At 44.2% G+C, this 17,700-nt stretch overlaps 2 protein-coding genes and 1 pseudogene across 6 annotated transcripts in view; 1 reads left to right on the plus strand and 2 right to left on the minus strand.

Annotated features, from left to right (window-relative positions):
• Positions 1-4,782, minus strand: part of STRN3 (striatin 3) — a 122,454-nt gene extending 117,672 nt beyond the window's left edge. Inside the window, exon 1 of the mRNA XM_080643104.1 lies at positions 4,215-4,782. Within this exon, the coding sequence (XP_080499230.1) occupies positions 4,215-4,457 (243 nt within the window). The 5' untranslated portion in view covers positions 4,458-4,782. The remainder of the gene's footprint in view (positions 1-4,214) is intronic.
• Positions 3,945-17,700, plus strand: part of AP4S1 (adaptor related protein complex 4 subunit sigma 1) — a 68,619-nt gene continuing 54,863 nt past the window's right edge. For 3 of the 4 annotated variants that reach the window (XM_080643118.1, XM_080643117.1, XM_080643119.1), the window contains exon 1: positions 3,948-4,098. The gene's annotated coding sequence lies outside the window, so the exon portion shown is untranslated. Of the gene's footprint in view, positions 4,099-17,700 lie in introns of all 4 variants that reach the window. The other variant, XM_080643120.1, reaches the window with a different exon arrangement.
• On the minus strand, positions 12,653-12,838 carry LOC308246268 (small nuclear ribonucleoprotein G-like; annotated as a pseudogene). Its single transcript has one exon. The product of its transcript is annotated as a small nuclear ribonucleoprotein G-like (transcript).

A 17,700-nucleotide genomic window follows, 5' to 3' on the forward strand; every position in this document is an offset into this window, starting at 1 on the left:
ACTGATTATTTGTTGTAGGTAGCGATCAGTATTAATGGTTTCACCTGGTTTTAGAAGCTCATCATACACCAGACCTTCCTGATCCCACCAAACGAAGAGCATTGTCTTCTTTCCAAAGCGATTTGGCCTTGCAGTCAATGTTGCTGGTTGACCTGGATCAACCCATGATTTTGTGCATTTGGGATTCTCAAAATAAATCCACTTTTCATCACCAGTCACAATTCGATGTAAAAAAGACTTTCTTTCATGCCGTTGAAGCAACATTTTACTGATGACTTTGCGGTTTTCCATTTGTCTTTCGTTCAGTTGATGTGGCACCCATTTTCCTTCCTTTAAAATCTTTCCCATTGATTGTAAACGATCTGAAATTGTTTGCTGAGCAACTTTTAATCTTCCTGCAAGTTGTTTTTGAGTTTGACACGCATCTTCATCCAATAATGCTTGTAATAGTTGGTCTTCAAACTTTTTCAGTTGACCTGGACATTCTTTGTCTTTCACATTGAAATCATCACTTTTAAAGGGTTTAAACCAGCATTCACAAGTATCTTGAGATGGAGCACGTTCACCATAAGCTTCCCAAAGTATACAATAACTTTTTCTTCAAAATAATGAATTAAAACTTCCTGCAAATGTTTTTGGCACGAAATTTGACATTTTGAAGCGTAAAAATATCTATGATGTTAACACCTTCAGCAAATTTGACATATGAAGTTTTGAAGCTTGTTGTCAATACAACAAAATAGCATACATATCAAATTGCATATATATAAACATATGTGTAACTCCATCTATTGAAAAAATCTGCATTATTAACTGCTACACCTAGTATTTTTATACTAAAGGCCTATTGCACGAATTTGTGCACCATTGTGGTCCCTGGGCCTGCCCTGTGGGATTGGGCCGAAATCAGCTCTCCGTCATCTCCTGAGGGGTCCCGGATTGCGAGAGGGAGCAGGCCAGGCCAAGGGACCCCACTGGTGCACAATCGGGGCCGGGGAGGGACAGAGGAGGTAGGCCAGCTGGAGAGGGACTGCAAGCGGGGGCTCCAGGGCATGTCCGGCCCGTCTTCCTCAGTCCTGACTGGCCAGACCCCAGCAGCAAGCTAACCTACTGGTCGGAGCATCTGCACCCTGATGGTCAGTGCACGTCATAGCGACTGGTCCACCGGTCGACTGTCTGCCTCCTGGTGGTCAGTGCATGTCATAGGAAGAGGCTGAATGGCCTTAGCATATCATTAGCATACTACGCTTTGATTGGTTGAACAGCCGACCGGTTGATTGGACACTTAGCATATTAGGCTTTTATTATATAGGATAACATGAATTGCCAAAATCCTATAAAGTCCCTTTTTTCCAAGTTCTAGGCCAAATCTCTGGAGGATGAGGCAGAAGCCTGCCTTTTTTTTCTTTTTTTTTAAGTTTTACAAGTGATTCTGACTGGCATTTTTGTTCAGAATTCACTGTCCTAGAGCCTTACTAACAAATATTTTAATACAAGGTAAGGCACCCATACAAAGATAAAAAGAGCTTTGAGACATGAACCTTTGGTTAGTTCCAAGTTTCTAAAACAGGGCTTTACCCCAAATTCCTTTTAGAATGGAAAAAAACATACTGCAAAATTCCAATTTAAAATCTTTCAAAGTCAAGGAGGACATGGTTCCATATTAAAATTTTACATTAAAATTAGGTATATCTTTGCCTCTTCATATTAATTATTGAACAGTTTCATATGTATAAATGAACAGTATACCCAAGACTATATACAATATGTAGGCTGTCTTATTTGTTATCTTTCTTAAAAGTTTACAGTTGAAATCCACTGATTCGTCACTTAAACCCTCCCAATAAATTTTTATTCAACACATACATTTTAAAATGTGCACAATTTTACTAAAGACTGAACATACTTAAAGCAAATTCAACATTGAGGAAGCAAACCTGAAACCCTATTAACTAAGTAACCCAATAAAACATTTTAGAGAAATGTATAGAATAAAAGCATATGAACACAATCATGAACATTTTATTTCAAAAAACTCAGTATGAAATAATGAAAATCCCTGGAAAAAATTAAGAGCCTAGAAACCCTGTAGAACTTCAAAATAAGCAAGCAATCAAGCAAGCAAACAAACAAAAAGCAGCACTTAGAATGGCTATATCAGAACTAATATGCCAAGATCAACAGAAAGCAAACAAGCAAGTAAAAGGAATCTTCCTTTCAAGACGTTTCTGTTACTGTCAAGGAAAAAACTAGATGAGTAAGCAAGGACTAGGGAAGACAACATAGACCTCACTAATGTATGTACTTAAATTACTGAAGCTTATAAATGAGTAATGCAATTGCTAAGTTGAAAAGTGGTAGAATCCAAGCTTTTGTGCAACAGTACAAAGTTCATAAACACTATTTCGGACTGGTGAAGTCTTTAGTGAGCCCAAACTTCAATGCATTTGCTAATGCAATTTTTTAAAATAAATGCCTCACTATCTTCACTCACACATAATATTAAGTTTGCAACCTGGTGTGGTAGAAAGTTGTATATCAGCAGAATTCTTATAAATCCTAGGTATTTTAAAGCAGACTATACATATAGAAGTTTTAAAAAATAGACAATGTTGACAAACTTTTTGAAAGTGCTATAATATATCAAAGCGCAATCCTAAAACACTGAATTTACTAACAGGTGTTAATTTATAATTAACTTTTTCAAAACTTGGTAAGTGTCCAAATATATAACTACTCTTACCCTTTACCCACTCTGTAGAGTCAAATAAAAGTTTACTAGTTCAAAATCAAACCGAATATATATGGATACCCATATATATTTCTTTGAGGACACCCTAAGTTAATCCAACACTCCTCCTTTAAACACATTTTCTTGACTATTCACCGTAGGCATATATATCAGTGAATAATACTGCTGACATTCTAAATATATTAGTATATACATACCAATCTGAAGAACAGGTGCAACACTATTTAGATAGATGCTTTTTTTCGCCCTCCTAAGCCTATTTTTGACATGGAAATGATTTAAAAATAAACACAAGTACCCCCAAATGTTGAACAATCCTTTTAACAATATGTAACCATTCTGAAATCCAAGACACGAGCCCTTAAATTACCAACATATTCCAAGATAGGTAAACCAGCCCATCAAAGTTTCATCTTAATTATGAAGGGCCTGAGGATAAATTTGCTTCACCTCTGTGAGTTAGTAAACTGAGATAAAAACATTTTACTCCCAGCTAATATTATTTTTCTCAGTCGTTTCACAAACACAACACAGATAATCTAGTTTGGTTTTTACAGGTAAAGAGGAGGATGGAGGAGGGGGAGACCTGATGAAGGGTACCCTAAAAAAATTCAGTACAGGCATACCTCGTTTTATTGCGCTTCGCTTTATTTCTTCAGATTATGTGCGGTTTTTTACAAACTGAAAGCAAGACCCTCCACCAGCAAAAACATTGCCACTTGCTTAAATGCAGTGGTCTGGAACCGAACTCGCAATATCTCCAAGATATGCCTGTATGGAAAAGGCTTGATGAGTCAGTCCCTAAACTAAGGAAGAACTGAAGGGGAATGAATCTAAGTGCATTAAGCCAGCACCCTAGGTAAGAAGGCACTTAAAGTTGGCGGTAGGAAATGAAAACTTCACAGGTCAGCGACAAGCCATTGTGCTTAATAGCAGCCCTGGAAAGAAGCATGGTTGTCAAGGGGCAAGTAGGTACCAACTTCATGGGAGGGAGCCAGACGTGCCAAATCGGAAAGGGGGGTGATCCAGGAAAAGGTGGTAAAATGCCCGTCCCAGTCCCTCTCCTCGGGTTCTGCATCTCAAGGGGCACACACGAGAGCAAGTTCAGTGCTCAGCAGCCCGCGCCGGACTCTCCCCCAGAGAGGCGCTCAGCCCCCCAGCCCGGGAACCCGGCAGGCCGCCTCCAGGAGCCCCCGCAGACGCCATAGTAAAAGCCAAAATGGCTGCCCCAAGGAAGCCCGCACCGCGCCGCTAGCGAGGGCTGGGGAAACAAGCTTCTGCGGGAAAGGGGGAGGAGGACTCTCGGAAGATCCGTGGCCAGGACCGACGCCTCCCGGGCCGCACAGGTAGGTCCCTCTGGTCTTCCCCAGGCCGCGGGCTCCCTCAGAGGGAAGTCCCGTTCCCACCCCCACCGGGAGCCCCGCCGCCGCAGCCGTCCCGCACACCGACCCCGGCCAGGTACCTGCAGCTCGGCCCGCTCCACCTCCCAGTGCGCCCGCTCCATCTCGAACCGAGCCCACTCGTGCTGGATGTAGTGCAGGATCCCCGGGATGGTGTACTGCTGCGGCCGGGACAGCTCGGGGCCTGCGGCAGGACCCGCGCCCTCGGCGGCGGGAGGACCTCCGCTGCCCGCCGCGCCATTGCCCCCCGGCGAAAGGCTCATGTTCCCCCCAGGTCCCTGCTGCTGCCGTGGAGGGGCCGCCATCCCCGGGCCGCCTCCACCGCCTCCCGCGAGCTCGTCCGTTGTGTGTGGGGCCCCGGCCGGGGCGCAAGGCGAGACGCCGATAGTTGGGGAAAGGGCCGGGGCGGGGGGCCCCGCGCGGGCGGCCGGGCGGAGGCCGGCTGAGAGCGGGACGGGGAGGGGATGGTTGCTGTATGCCTGCCGTGGGTCAGAGCAGGGAGCTGCCGGCCGCCGCCATTACAGTCCCTCCTCCATCTGCCCGTCTCACTCACTCACTTTAGGGAAAGGGGGGCCGCGGCGAGAAAGGGAGGGGCAGGTTTGGGAAGGAGATGGAGGTAGGGCCGCCCCCCGCGCTGCATGCCGGGTAGAGAACGCCGCCGCCGTCGCACTCCTGGCGGCCAAATAGAGTCCGGCCTCACCCCACGCAGGCGCATTGAGGGCGCGGTCCGGCCGGCTTCGCCGTTGGGGGCGGAGAAGGAGCCGGCCCCGCCCCCACGCCCGCCCCCGACTCGCTCTGGCTCCGGGCGTCCTGGGGCCGGGACCGCTCGGAGGGCTACGGACTCCGACTTTAGTGAGCGAGCGCGTCCCCGGCTTCCCAGCGATGTTTCTCTCGCTCGGCCAGACCCACGCGCCGCTCTCCACCGAGGCCTCCGCGGCGAGCCTGCCTTGGAGCTGTTTAACCTTGCTGGTCGCCCCGGCCACCGCAGTCCGGATTCCTGGCGTTTCTTTCGCATTCCTGGCGTGCTTCGGGCGGGCCGTTCCCGCGTGGCGGGCCTCGGCCTGTCACTCGCTCCGCTCTGATTCTAGCACCAGTCAGTTCCCGGGGCTGTGGGGACGGTCTCTTTTTTTGCAACCAGCCCAGGTCCTTGCGGTGATTCCCGGTCAGCGCTCCGAGCCCGGCTTTGGTCCCGATTCTGTGTTCGCGGGCGCCCATCGTAGCTGGTTCCACTTTGCCTCCCTCTTATTCTAGGATGGGTTCGGTTTGGGGTTTTGGGAGTAGAACAGGATCTACTGTTTTCTTTTATGTTTTTAGTGTTTGTTTGTTTTTCGTGAGAGATGGGGAGGTAATGAATCAGTTTAGATCCTTAGCTGGTGGATAGAGGGAGAAAGATAACTTAGGAGACTAACAATTTGTTGTTTTAGAAGTGAATGAGTTTACCAGTATTTCATTCCTACCAGAATCTTTTGATGGAAATAAATCGTGAATACAACTTAGAGTCCTAGATGAATGGCTAAAGATGCTTTCTTGGGTCATTAGATGTTATTTGAGCGAGTATAATATACACGTAAGAGACAAGGTAAAACCTTTTAAGAACCATAGTGTGTATTCTTATGTGATGAGGTTGCCAGGAAACATCTTTACTGAACTGTAAGTTTCTAAGTTAATATAGCTAATAACCATTTAGTTGAAAAATAGGACAAAAATAATACTTAACAGCATAATAAGGAAAGGAGGTTTAGTAATTATAGTTATGCAGGAAAATTGCATATAAAATTGATAGCAATTTTTTTCTTCTACAAAGAAAAATTTTACTATGGAATATATAGGGTCAATCAGAGTGTAATTTCTTTTTCTTTCTTTCTTTTTTTTGAATATTTATAGGAGTTTATTTGAGCCAAGTTGACAACATATGCTGGGGAGCAAGACCTCAAATGCTCACACTTAGGGTATAATTTCAAAGAGATAAAGTAATACATCTTATTCTATCATATCTATTCTACTGTTATTATAGTTGAATGGAAAGCAGACTGGACTTGTTGCTCATGCTGCCATTTTATTTATATATGAAATGAGGTCTTAGGTTACAGTATTAAGGATTATTTCTCCATTTTATAGTGACATTCAACCTGCTTATGAGGCACCCCTGCCCTCCCCCCATTTCTTTTTAAGGGGCCTCATAGCACATAAAAGTTCCAAAATCCCATGCTGCTTCAAGACCTGTATACCACAAGAAACATTTGTGAGAGAGTGTGGTTGACCTCCATGATGTTGGTATCAAAAGAAGGAGAACTTGCACAGTTATATTTCCCACTGGTACCTCAAGCTCAAGTAAAGACTGGGTTTATAATTGTTATTTTCCTCCCCATTCACTTTCAGAAAACCAAAAACCGGTTCCTCTTCTATTATCTATTTCATTAAGTGCACTACATCCAAACCTGAGGCCTGGCAGTCATTCCAATACCTTTCTTTCACTCAACCCCATATCCAATCTCTTCCACAGTAACATCTTTCATATCTATTCCATTACCTTCATGTCTTAGTTAAACCTCCCCACCTCTATTCTTCCCTCACTTCCCACTGCCACTGATGCCTGAGCAATCTTCAAAAGGCAGATCTGATCATGTCATTCCCTATTTAAAATCTTTTAGTGATCACCAGATTTAGAATAAAACACAAATTTTAGTATAGCATATAAAGGTCCTTCAAATTCTAGACCAGTGGTTCTCAACCTTTCTAATGCCGCGACCCTTTAATACAGTTCCTCATGTTGTGGTGACCCCCAACCATAAAATTATTTTCGTTGCTACTTCATAACTAATTTTGCTACTGTTAATGAATCATAATGTAAATATCTGTGTTTTCCGATGGTCTTAGTCTCTACAACCGCTAGCAGGGTCGCCTAAGACCATCGGAAAACACAGTTATTTGCATTACGATTCATAACAGTAGCAAAATTACACTTATGAAGTAGCAACAAAAATAATTTTATGGTTGGGGTCACCACAATGTGAGGAACTGCATTAAAGGGTCGCGGCATTAGAAAGGTTGAGAACCACTGTTCTAGAGGCTCCTGTCACCAAATCTAACATCACACCATCATGGCACCGTATTCTCTCCAGCCAAACGGCACTGTTTTGGGTTCCTCAAATGCATAAAGGTGTTTCATTTCAAAGGAATTTAACATATGCTGTGCCCCAGTGTCTTTCCTTACCTTCTTCCCTCAAAACAGCTCAGGAATTAATTCCTCCAAGAAGCTTTCCAAATCTCTGAATTATTTAGAGACCCCATCCTAATAGTCTCTCATGCTTTTCTCCTATTATTACAATATTTAAATTGTCTATATGCTGATCAGTGAAACTCACACTAGCACCTGCACATAACAGGTGCTGAAAATCTTTGCTTTACTCATTTATTTGTTAAAAAGTTCTCGATTGGCTACTATTTTTCAGATACTCTGCCAGTCCCTGATGAACCACTGTGAACCAAGCGGACGTAATCTCTTCCCTCACATACGTTCCATTCTAGTTTTAGACAAGCACCAACCACCCTGCCTTCCTCAATATCTGTCCAGATGTGTCTTAAAACTGTCTCTTTTAAAATTTCTACTGTGCTCCCTATTTGAAGAATTTCTATTGACCATCCTACATTCACTTTATTATTATTTTTTTAATACTCACCCAATGATATTTTTTCCTTTGATTTCCAGAGAGAGTGGAAGGATGGGAGGAGGGGGAGAGAGCAAGAAACATCGATGTGAGAGAGAAACATCCATTGGTTGCCTCCCACACTTGCCCCTACTGGGTCTGGGAAACCTGCAACCGAGGTATTGGCCCTTGACCAGAAGCCCATGCTCTAACCACTGAGCAAAACTGGCCAGGGCTATATTCACTTTATAGTTTTATATTTATTTTTTCTATCACCACTTATCCCCTCTATGCCCTCTTCCACATCCACCCACCTCATCCCCACGCAATCACCACACTTGTCTATGTCCATGAATTCTCTTTCTTTTCTTTTTTGCTCCATCCCCCACCATTAAATATCTATATATATAAAAGCCTAAGCGACCGTTCCGACAGTCACTATGATGCGCACTGACCACCAGGGGGCAGATGCTCAACACAGGAGCTGCCCCCTGGTGGTCAGTGCACTCCCACAACCAACCTCCTGCGGCTGGCCAACCTCCCACGGTCCCTCAGGCCGATTGGCTCCAATTACCAGCCCGGCTGAGGGACCCCACCCGTGCACGAATTCATGCACTGGGCCGCTAGTGTTTTAAATAATGTCAATGCAAGCCTTGGCCATATTTTCCCACATCATAGTCATTTATCTGCAGGATTGTCTCCTAAAGGGGCAGGACCCATGCCCCTCTTGTTCAAAGATGTACCTCCAGTGTATAGGAAAGTGAGATCCCCAATAAATGTTTGATGAATAACTTAAATTTAAACTAAACTAATATGAGTATTTTTCCTCCCCTTCAATCATTTTTTATTAGTTTTTACTACCAGTAATCTCTTACAGTTCAATGACCAGAACTGCCCTGGATATTGAACATAAAGGACACCAAGATTTTCTCCGTTGACAGAATATTTTTCATACTATTGACATTGTGCTTTGTGTCTATGACTCCTGAAGACACTCTGCAGTGAGCTCCTAGAATCTTGTCTGCTGTAGGTAATGAGCTTTCCCAGGCATATTGTCACCTACAACTCACCTAACTGGAACTCCCTGCCTACACTGTGGCTGAGTCATTGCCTCTCTTCAGTCTCTTCCTTGAAACTTCCTATTTGTTCTTTCCTTTCTACAGTCTGTTCATCCCTCCTCAACTCCCGTTGATTCTCTTGGTTTCAATGTACTACTGATGATCTTTACGAATGCCTATTTATATCTTTAATCAGTTTAGAATTTCAGGGTGCTTTTTTTCTTTTCCATTAGCTAATCTTAGAAACTTGTGTGCTTATTCTATCTGATCAAAAAGGTACTTGTTGCCCTAACTCAGTGGTTGGTAAACTCATTAGTCAACAGAGCCAAATATCAACAGTACAACGATTGAAATTTCTTTTGAGAGCCAAATTTTTTAAACTTAAACTTCTTCTAACATAATTTCTTCAAAATAGACTCGCTCAGGCCGTGGTATTTTGTGGAAGAGCCACACTCAAGGGGCCAAAGAGGCGCATGTGGCTCACAAGCCGTGGTTTGCCGACCGCTGCCCTAACTGGTTTGGCTCAGTGGATAAAGCGTCGGCCTGTGGACTGAGGGGTCCCAGGTTCGATTCCGGTCAAGGGCATGTACCTTGGTTGCGGGCATATCCCCAGTGGGAGGTGTGCAAGAGGCAGCTGATCGATGTTTCTCTCTCATCGATGTTTCTAGCTCTCTGTCACTCTCCCTTCCTCTCTATAAAAAATCAATAAAATATATATATATTTTAAAAAGGTACTTGTTATATATCCTATATAAATATTATGTCAGCAAAAGTATCTTAAGGAAGTCCAAGCTTTTAAATAAGTTCAGAGTAGTTAATACTCAAAGAGTTTTAACTCTGCCTTTGAGAACTATATGATGCCCTGTAATTATTTACCTGAATATCCAGCTGACTATGTACCTGACATCCTTCTAACAAAGAGCTCAAACTGGTTCACAAACAATTTAGTCATCTTTTTGCATCATCTGAAAAAGTTGTGACTAGCATTCTTACCTCCAGGGGAGGAGAGAAGGCTGAGATAAGAGTTCTGGGTCACTTCCATAGTCCCTTAGTAGAAATGGAAGTGGTTCCCACTCTTACATCAATGAGTGTGTATGTGTATTTGGAAACAAGAAATAAAGTCTCCCTTCTCTTCCTCCTACCATTCTATCAACGGACTCAATATTACTATCTCTGGTTCCCAAATTATATACACTTTTTCATTAATTTTGGGGTTTTTTTAATTTTATTTTTATTTTTTTTTTAAATATGTATTTTATTGATTTTTTATAGAGAGGAAGAGAGAGGGATAGAAAGTTAGAAACATCGATGAGAGAGACATCAATCAGCTGCCTCCTGCACGCCCCCCACTGAGGAAGTGCCCGCAACCCAGGTACATGCCCTTGACCGGAATCGAACCCAGGACCCTTCAGTCCGCAGGCCGACGCTCTATCCACTGAGCCAAACCGGTCAGGGCAATTTTATTTTTAATTGTTGACATACAATATGTTAGTTTCAGATGTACAACATAATGATTAGACATTTATACATCTTACACAGTGATCACATCATTTGTACTTTTGACATCCGTTTTAGGTAGTTTTGAGGTGATTCAGTCAGTTGAGGAAATTACATAGTGTTTACATTTATAAATACAGAGAACAAATGAATATTAGAGCACAGAGGAAGATCTTTGAGATCTGGCAAGTGTTCAAAAACCAAAGAAGCAAACTGTATAATGCAGATGGAACAGAAAAGGAGGAGTCAGCTTTGACCGGCACTATGGTTTGACCTGCCAAATAAGATCAGATATCTACTTCTCATTACAGTAGTTGCCTGTGGCTAAGAAAATTATAGAAATACATTGCAGGGCACTTGAAGTATTCAAATAATACATTGTGTGGTAAAGAAAAGGAAAAGGATCTTCACAAATTATAGATAAATAGGCACCAAAACCTTTAGGAAACTCAGCATGCTATATAAAATTTTAGTCCAAGTTCATTCCGGAATTGTCCCCTGGGTATGAGTCAGAAAGCTGTAGGCTGTGATAATATTGTATAACAGCTAACTCACAGGGATGTCAAAATTGAAGGAAATAAAGAATTGCCTGGAGCTGAGTCCCTCCTGGACTTTGGCTTAAAAGTGAACAACTAGGTCTACAAACATGAGAATCAAATGACTGGAAAATGTGACAATGGGAAATGGTCAAAACTTTCCTAGGTAATAATTTAACAATCTTAGGTTTGTCCTGTTGGAGCAGCAAGGGCAAATGTTCAAAATAATGATATCAGACACATTCACCTTGCCTGGGAAATCTGTCACAGTTTTTTCTTTTGAAAATGTTTTAAATTTGGCAAAAACTTCACAAAAACTTATCCTATATAATAATCCTATATAATAAAAGGGTAATATTAATATGCAAATTGAACGGCAGACCGACCGGTCACTATGACACACACTGACCACCAGGAGGCAGACACTCAATGCAGGAGCTGTCCCCTGGTGGTCAGTGCGCTCCCACAGGGGGAGCACTGCTCAGCCACAAGGTGGGATGACGGCTGTCAAGCGCAGCAGCCTGCCTCCGCGGCAGCACTAAGGATATCCAACTGATGCGGGCCTAAGCTGTCAGTCGGACATCCACCGAGGGCTCCCAGACTGTGAGAGGGTGCAGGCCCGGCTGAGGGACCTCCCCCGGGCCCGACCTGCACCCTCTGGCAGTCTGGGAGCCCTCGGGATCTAAACCGGCAGTCTGACATCCCACTCGCAATCTGGGACCGCTGGCTCCTAACCGCTCGCCTGCTTGCCTGCCCCTAACCAATCTGCCTGATTACCCCTAACCACTCGCCTGCCTGCCTGATCGCCCCTAACCACTCACCTGCCTGCCTAATCGCCCCTAACCACTCAGCCTGCCTGCCTGATCTCCCCTAACCCTCGCCTGCCTGCCTGATCACCCCTAACCACTCTGCATGCCTGCCTGATTACCCCTAACTGCTCGCCTGCCTGCCTGATCACCCCTAACCACCTCTGCCTTGGCCCCCGCCACCACAGCTTCATCCGGGAGGTTGTCCAGAAGGATGTCCGGAATGATGCCCCGAAGGTCATTCGGCTGTCCGGTCTAATTAGCATATTATGCTTTTATTATTATAGCTCTCTTTAAACAACAGTAACCTTTAGTTTTGTCTTTCTGTTACAGACTAACCTAAAGTACATGACAATTACCCACACATAAAAAGATTGAAGAATTTTTAGGAGCATTTTAAAATAACTCTTATTGCCCTTTGCTCCTTGTTTTATTTTATTTTTTTAATTGATTTCAGAGAGAGGAAGGTAGAGGGAGAGAGAAATAGAAACATTAATGATGAGAAAGAATCATTGATTGGCTGCCTCCTATACATTCCCTACTGGGATTGAGCCTGCAACACAACCGGGCATGTGGCCTGACCGGGAATCAAACCATGACTTCCTGGTTATTGGGTTGATGCTCCACCACGAACCACACCTTAAAGCTTTTAATATAGTGATCTGATATTTTAAATTGTGCATATAGACTTTTTAAAACTTCATATTTTGAAAATTTTCAGTCATGCAGAAACAAAAAACATCTACATTATCAACAATTATCAAGATGTGGCATTCTTCTTTCATCTATCCCATTCATTCTGTATGAGGATTTTTTTGACTGACACAAGTGTATTTAACAAAAGTTTGATATGAAACTGCATGGGGCCCATTTTTACATCATAGCACAACGGGCCCTTTGGAGAGGAGACATGGGGAAGCGATTGATTTCTCTTTGAACACAGCCTTTGTTTATACTCATTCCAAGGCTTTTAACATGATGATACTATTTCTTTGTATTACCACCATTCTAATATTCTGTTGCCCACTATTTGCCGTTATCACACATTCATCTATCACAAGATTCAAAAAGGGTTAAAATCCTCGCAGTATTCCTTGGACATGTTTGCCACCATTTAATTTCAGTGGTAACTTCTTGTCCATAAATTTTCAACTCAACAAGCTCATAGATACCTTGAAACAGAATTCACGGCCTCACGCTCCCTCGGCAGGCCCCAGGAATGTTTCAAAGTAAATCCCAAGCATCATGTAATATTGGTTCATACTTCATGCTTCCCTAAGTATCTTCAACAGATTAGGACCTTTCTTTTTTTAAAACATACCACAATACCACAATCATGAAATTAATAATTCCTTTATACAGTCTAATGCCTGGTCCATAATCAATTGCCTTCAATTATCTAAAAAATTGTGTGTATTTTTAAAAAGTTGGTTATTTCAAATCAGGATTCCCCCCCCCCACCACCACCAAATCTACATATTTTATTTAGCTGATATGACTTTAGTTCTTTTTTTATTTGCCTTCTCATGCCCCATCATCATGCTATTTATTTTTTGAAGAAACACGGTTAATTTATCCTGTAGAATTTCCCACATTTGGTGAGTGCAATTTTTTGTTATTAGCATATTTCTTTCCCCTCCATATTTTCTATAAACTAGAAGTTAGGTGTAAAGGCTAGGTTTGATTCACCTTTTAAGTTTCATGGCAAGAATACGTCCGCATTGGGGATGCAGTATACTTTGTAATGTATCACACCAAGCGGCACCTAATGTCTAGCTGTCCCAGTTTTAGTAGTTTGATCCCCTGTTCCACTATCATCAGCCATAGCTGCTAGCTAGCTGTGTTTTAACACATACATTGTGTTCTACCCTCAACATTTTCTCTCCAGTCGAGGTCTGTCCTTCTGTAAAGGAGGTTCTGCTGGGTGTTTCCAGGCCTTCAAGGTTGGGGGTTGGACTCACTGGCAAAAGGGACCCTGGCAGGCCTCCTCTGTTCCTCCTGTGGCCTTTGAGTCACTCACGGGGTTCTCACTTCAAGGGTGGAGAGCTTTCTTTGGATGATGACGTGGTAATTTCTGGGCTCCTTGGCTCTTTTTACCCTTACAATTCACTTTTTCTAAATTTGGCTCTGTCAGCACAGCTATGGTCAGCCCCTTCCTGTTGCTCAGGGTCGTTTGATCCTACCCAGTAGTGTTCTAGAGCAGCAACCTTCCTCTTTTATCCCATGACACACAAACTAATTACTGAAATTCTGCAGCACCACATAATACTTTTTTTGCTGATCTGACAAAAAAAAAAGTAGATATAATTTTGATTTGTTCACACCGGGCGGCTATTATCATATTTCTATTTGACCATGAGGGGATAAGAGGTCAGTGCCCCTGACTAAATAGTCTGATGCAGCATGTTTTTAAAATTCTTATAGCACACCTGCCTGAAAATCTCTGTTCTAAAGTTCCAGGGGATGTTTTTCACCTAGTTTTTTGGTAAAGATGTTGCCTGTAGAATTTTTTTTTCTGTCCTAGCTATTCTCACCGTTTTCTGTGTGGGGATTCTGGGAGATCATGAAACTACCCTGCTGCCTCTCTACACTCTCAGCATTTTAGCGTTTAAATCGCCTGCTATTGCCGAAACCGGTTTGGCTCAGTGGATAGAGCATCGGCCTGCGGCCTGAAAGGTCCCAGGTTCGATTCCGGTCAAGGGCAAGTACCTTGGTTGCGGGCACATCCCCAGTGGGAGGTGTGCAGGAGGCGGCTGATCGATGTTTCTCTCTCATCTATGTTTCTAGCTCTCTATCCCTCTCCCTTCCTCTCTGTAAAATATCAATAAAATATATTAAAAAAAATTTTTTTAATCGCCTGCTATTTAATCTTTTATTATAGCCCTGCTGCTGAAATATTTTTAGTTGACCACTACTAAAATAATTGTGACATTATTCAAATATTGTGTGATATAAATGAGTGTAAATTTAAGAATGAATGTCCTCTGACCAACAGACGGGCAGGCTCTTGAATCTCCCATTTACAATTTCAGTGGGAGCTGTGACATGTTGCTACACTTTATCATGAAACTGAGAAAAGCAAAAAGGCTCCTAGCAAAGGGCAGCCAAGCAGGCCACCTGAAAGGCTCTGCATTTACCCTGACATCGGATCTGAACGAGAATGATACTAAATTCAGATAGGCGTAGGTAACCTTGCCATGGACAGCATTTGCCAGGTATGTTTTATTTATTGGAATTAGAAAGGGAGAGCAGTTGAACTCACTAAAGAGCAAATCAGACATAAGAATTTTGAAGTTTAGGTCTAATCGCCAATGTTAAACCCACTGTGGTAAATGTAGTAGCATGGGCTTTACTGTTCTAAATGTTCACATTATCTGATTGAGCCACTTCTGAGGCATTATAGGCTCCGTGTTGAGATCAACTAAAATTAAATGATCTGTTAAAATTGCACCTTTTGTCATATGCTCCGGGGTCAAGATTGAAACTGCCAAAGTATCCATATTACCCAGGAAATGCTTTTGTATAGAGGTTCAGAGCTAGGTTTACGGTAGTGAATGGGCATGAAATTGTGCGTCCACGTCATTACAGCCATCAATGAATTACTGGGGTCTTAAAGCGAGCCTAGAGATAAAGAGCAGTGGTGAGAGCACCAAGGCCAGAGCCGGGCCAGCAGGAACTGGGTCCTTCCTCACCATTTTCTGAGTGACCTTTGGCAAGTGACTCAGTTTCACATCTGTTAAGTGAAGATAAAAACAATCTCTAACTAGTAGAGCTATTCTGAGGATTAAATGAATATAGGTAAAGTGTTTAAAACAGCGCCTGGCTATTTAGTAAGCACTGTGTAAGTGTTTGCTACTGTTCTTATCTCTCTCCATGAGTTGGTTTATTGGGTCATATCCCCAGTCATCCTATCTAATAAAGAGGGAATATGCTAATTGACCATCACTCCGTCACAAATATGGCTGCACCCACAGCTGAAGCCAAGTTCCCATAAGGAGCCTTAACGAGCAATCAGCAGGGACCTGAGGCTACGCCTTCCCCCGCCCCATGGGGTTTGACAGGGGACCTGAGGCCATGCCCCCTGCCCGGCGGGGCTTGATGGGGGACCTCAAGGTGCGATTCCCGTCCTGGTGCTGGGCTAGGGGACCTCAGGCTGCTCCCCCGCTCCAGCGCCAGGCTGGGGGACCTCAGGGTGCGCCCCCCACCAGGTGGAGCTTGACAGGGGACTTCAGGCCATGCCCCCCCACCCTGGAACCAGGCTGGGGGACCTCAGACCGCACCCCCCGCCCAGTGGGGCTTGATGGGGGACCTCAGGCTGCGTCCCCCGCCCTAGCACCGGGCCAGGAGACCTGAGTCTGCGCCCCTCTGCCTGGCTGGGCTTGACAGGGGACCTCAGGCCGTGCCCCCCGCCCAGCAGGGCTTGACAGGGGACCTCAAGGTGCACCCCCAGTGCTGGGTCGGGGGAACTCAGGCTGCACCCTCCACTCCAGCACCAGGCCGGGGGACCTCAGACCGCACCCCCCACCCAGCGGGGCTTGACAGAGGACCTCAAGGTGCACCCCCAGTGCTGGGTCAGTGGAACTCAGGCCCCGCCCTCCACTCCAGCACCAGGCTGGGGGACCTCAGACCGCACCCCCCGCCCCAGCACCGGGCCAGGGGACCTGAGGCTGTGTCCCCTTGCCTGGCTGGGCTTGACAGGGGACCTCAGGCTATGCCTCTGGCCTTGGCACCAGGCCAGGGGACCTCAGGCCGTGCCCCCCACAAGGTGGGGCTTGACAGGGGACTTCAGGCCGGGAGACCTCAGGCCGCACCCCCCGCCTCAACACTGGGCCAGGGGACCTGAGGCTGCGCCCTGCTGCCTGGCGGGGCTTGACAGGGGACCTCCACCCAGCGGGGCTTGATGGGGGACCTGAGGCTGCACCTCCCTGCCGGTGGGGCTTGACGGGGGACCTGAGGCTCTGCCCCCCTCCCGGTGCCAGGCCGGGGGACCTGAGGCTGCGCCCCCTGCCCGGCGGGGCTTGACAAGGGTGGGACTGGCCAAGTCTAGATCTAGCCCAATGGGGGCGGGGGCCAGCCGGGTCTGGGTCTCATGTGATTTTGAGGTGCATATGGGTGGGCGGGGACTTGACTTTCTGACAGGAGGAAAATTTTACTAATTTTCTTTCAACTCTGACACTTCTATTAAAGAGAAAGGGCAAATAGCAATATTAAATTATTTCCTCTAATTAATCTCCTTTTAATGTGCATGAATTTCGTGCACCAGGCCACTAGTATTATAGAATGAATAATGTCTTTTAGGTTGTAGCACTGAAGATTTTTCACGCCACCATCAGACATTGGGAGCATTAATTACTCACTTGAATAAGAGTTAGCTGTGGCCATGTCACTAACAAAAACGATATATCCTGTTGGGTTAGTAAACTGATTCCCAAATTGAGGTTTACCAGTAATTTTTAGGTTTCATTGCTCCTTTTAGAGTGATGATCTGCAAAGAGAATTTGTTATTGCAGCCATAATTGTCTAAGAGGTATCTTCAGGCGCCAAAAATATTGCTATGGCTTTTAATAGTGCTTGATTTTTAACTCAGGACACATTTTAATTAGGAATATCTTAAATAATACCTTTAATACATAGCTCTGGTTTCATAGTATTATTTTCTTGTATGTTTTTTTGGGGGGGTGTGGGGGGAATCACATGGTAACTAATTTCCCCCCCGGTAATATGAACATTAAGGGTAAAAGATTTTATAATGTTGAAACAAATTATTAATTGCAGATAAGTTATGAAGTGATTGTTTTATAGAAACAATTTCCGTAATTTGAGTGTTGCACTTTAATTTATAGTCAACTTCTCAGAGATGTATTTTGTGTAAAGTGAGATTCCTCTGCACCCCAAAGAAGTTTGTTTCTTATTTGTTTTACCTATAGGAGCCATCAGCATATCAAATTTTAATTCTAAATTACTTTGAATTCTAAATTAGTTTGATTTGAATTTAAAACCTATA

The sequence above is a fragment of the Plecotus auritus genome (genome assembly GCF_963455305.1).
Source record: "Plecotus auritus genome assembly, chromosome: 1".
In the NCBI taxonomy this organism is placed as follows: Eukaryota; Metazoa; Chordata; class Mammalia; order Chiroptera; family Vespertilionidae; genus Plecotus; species Plecotus auritus.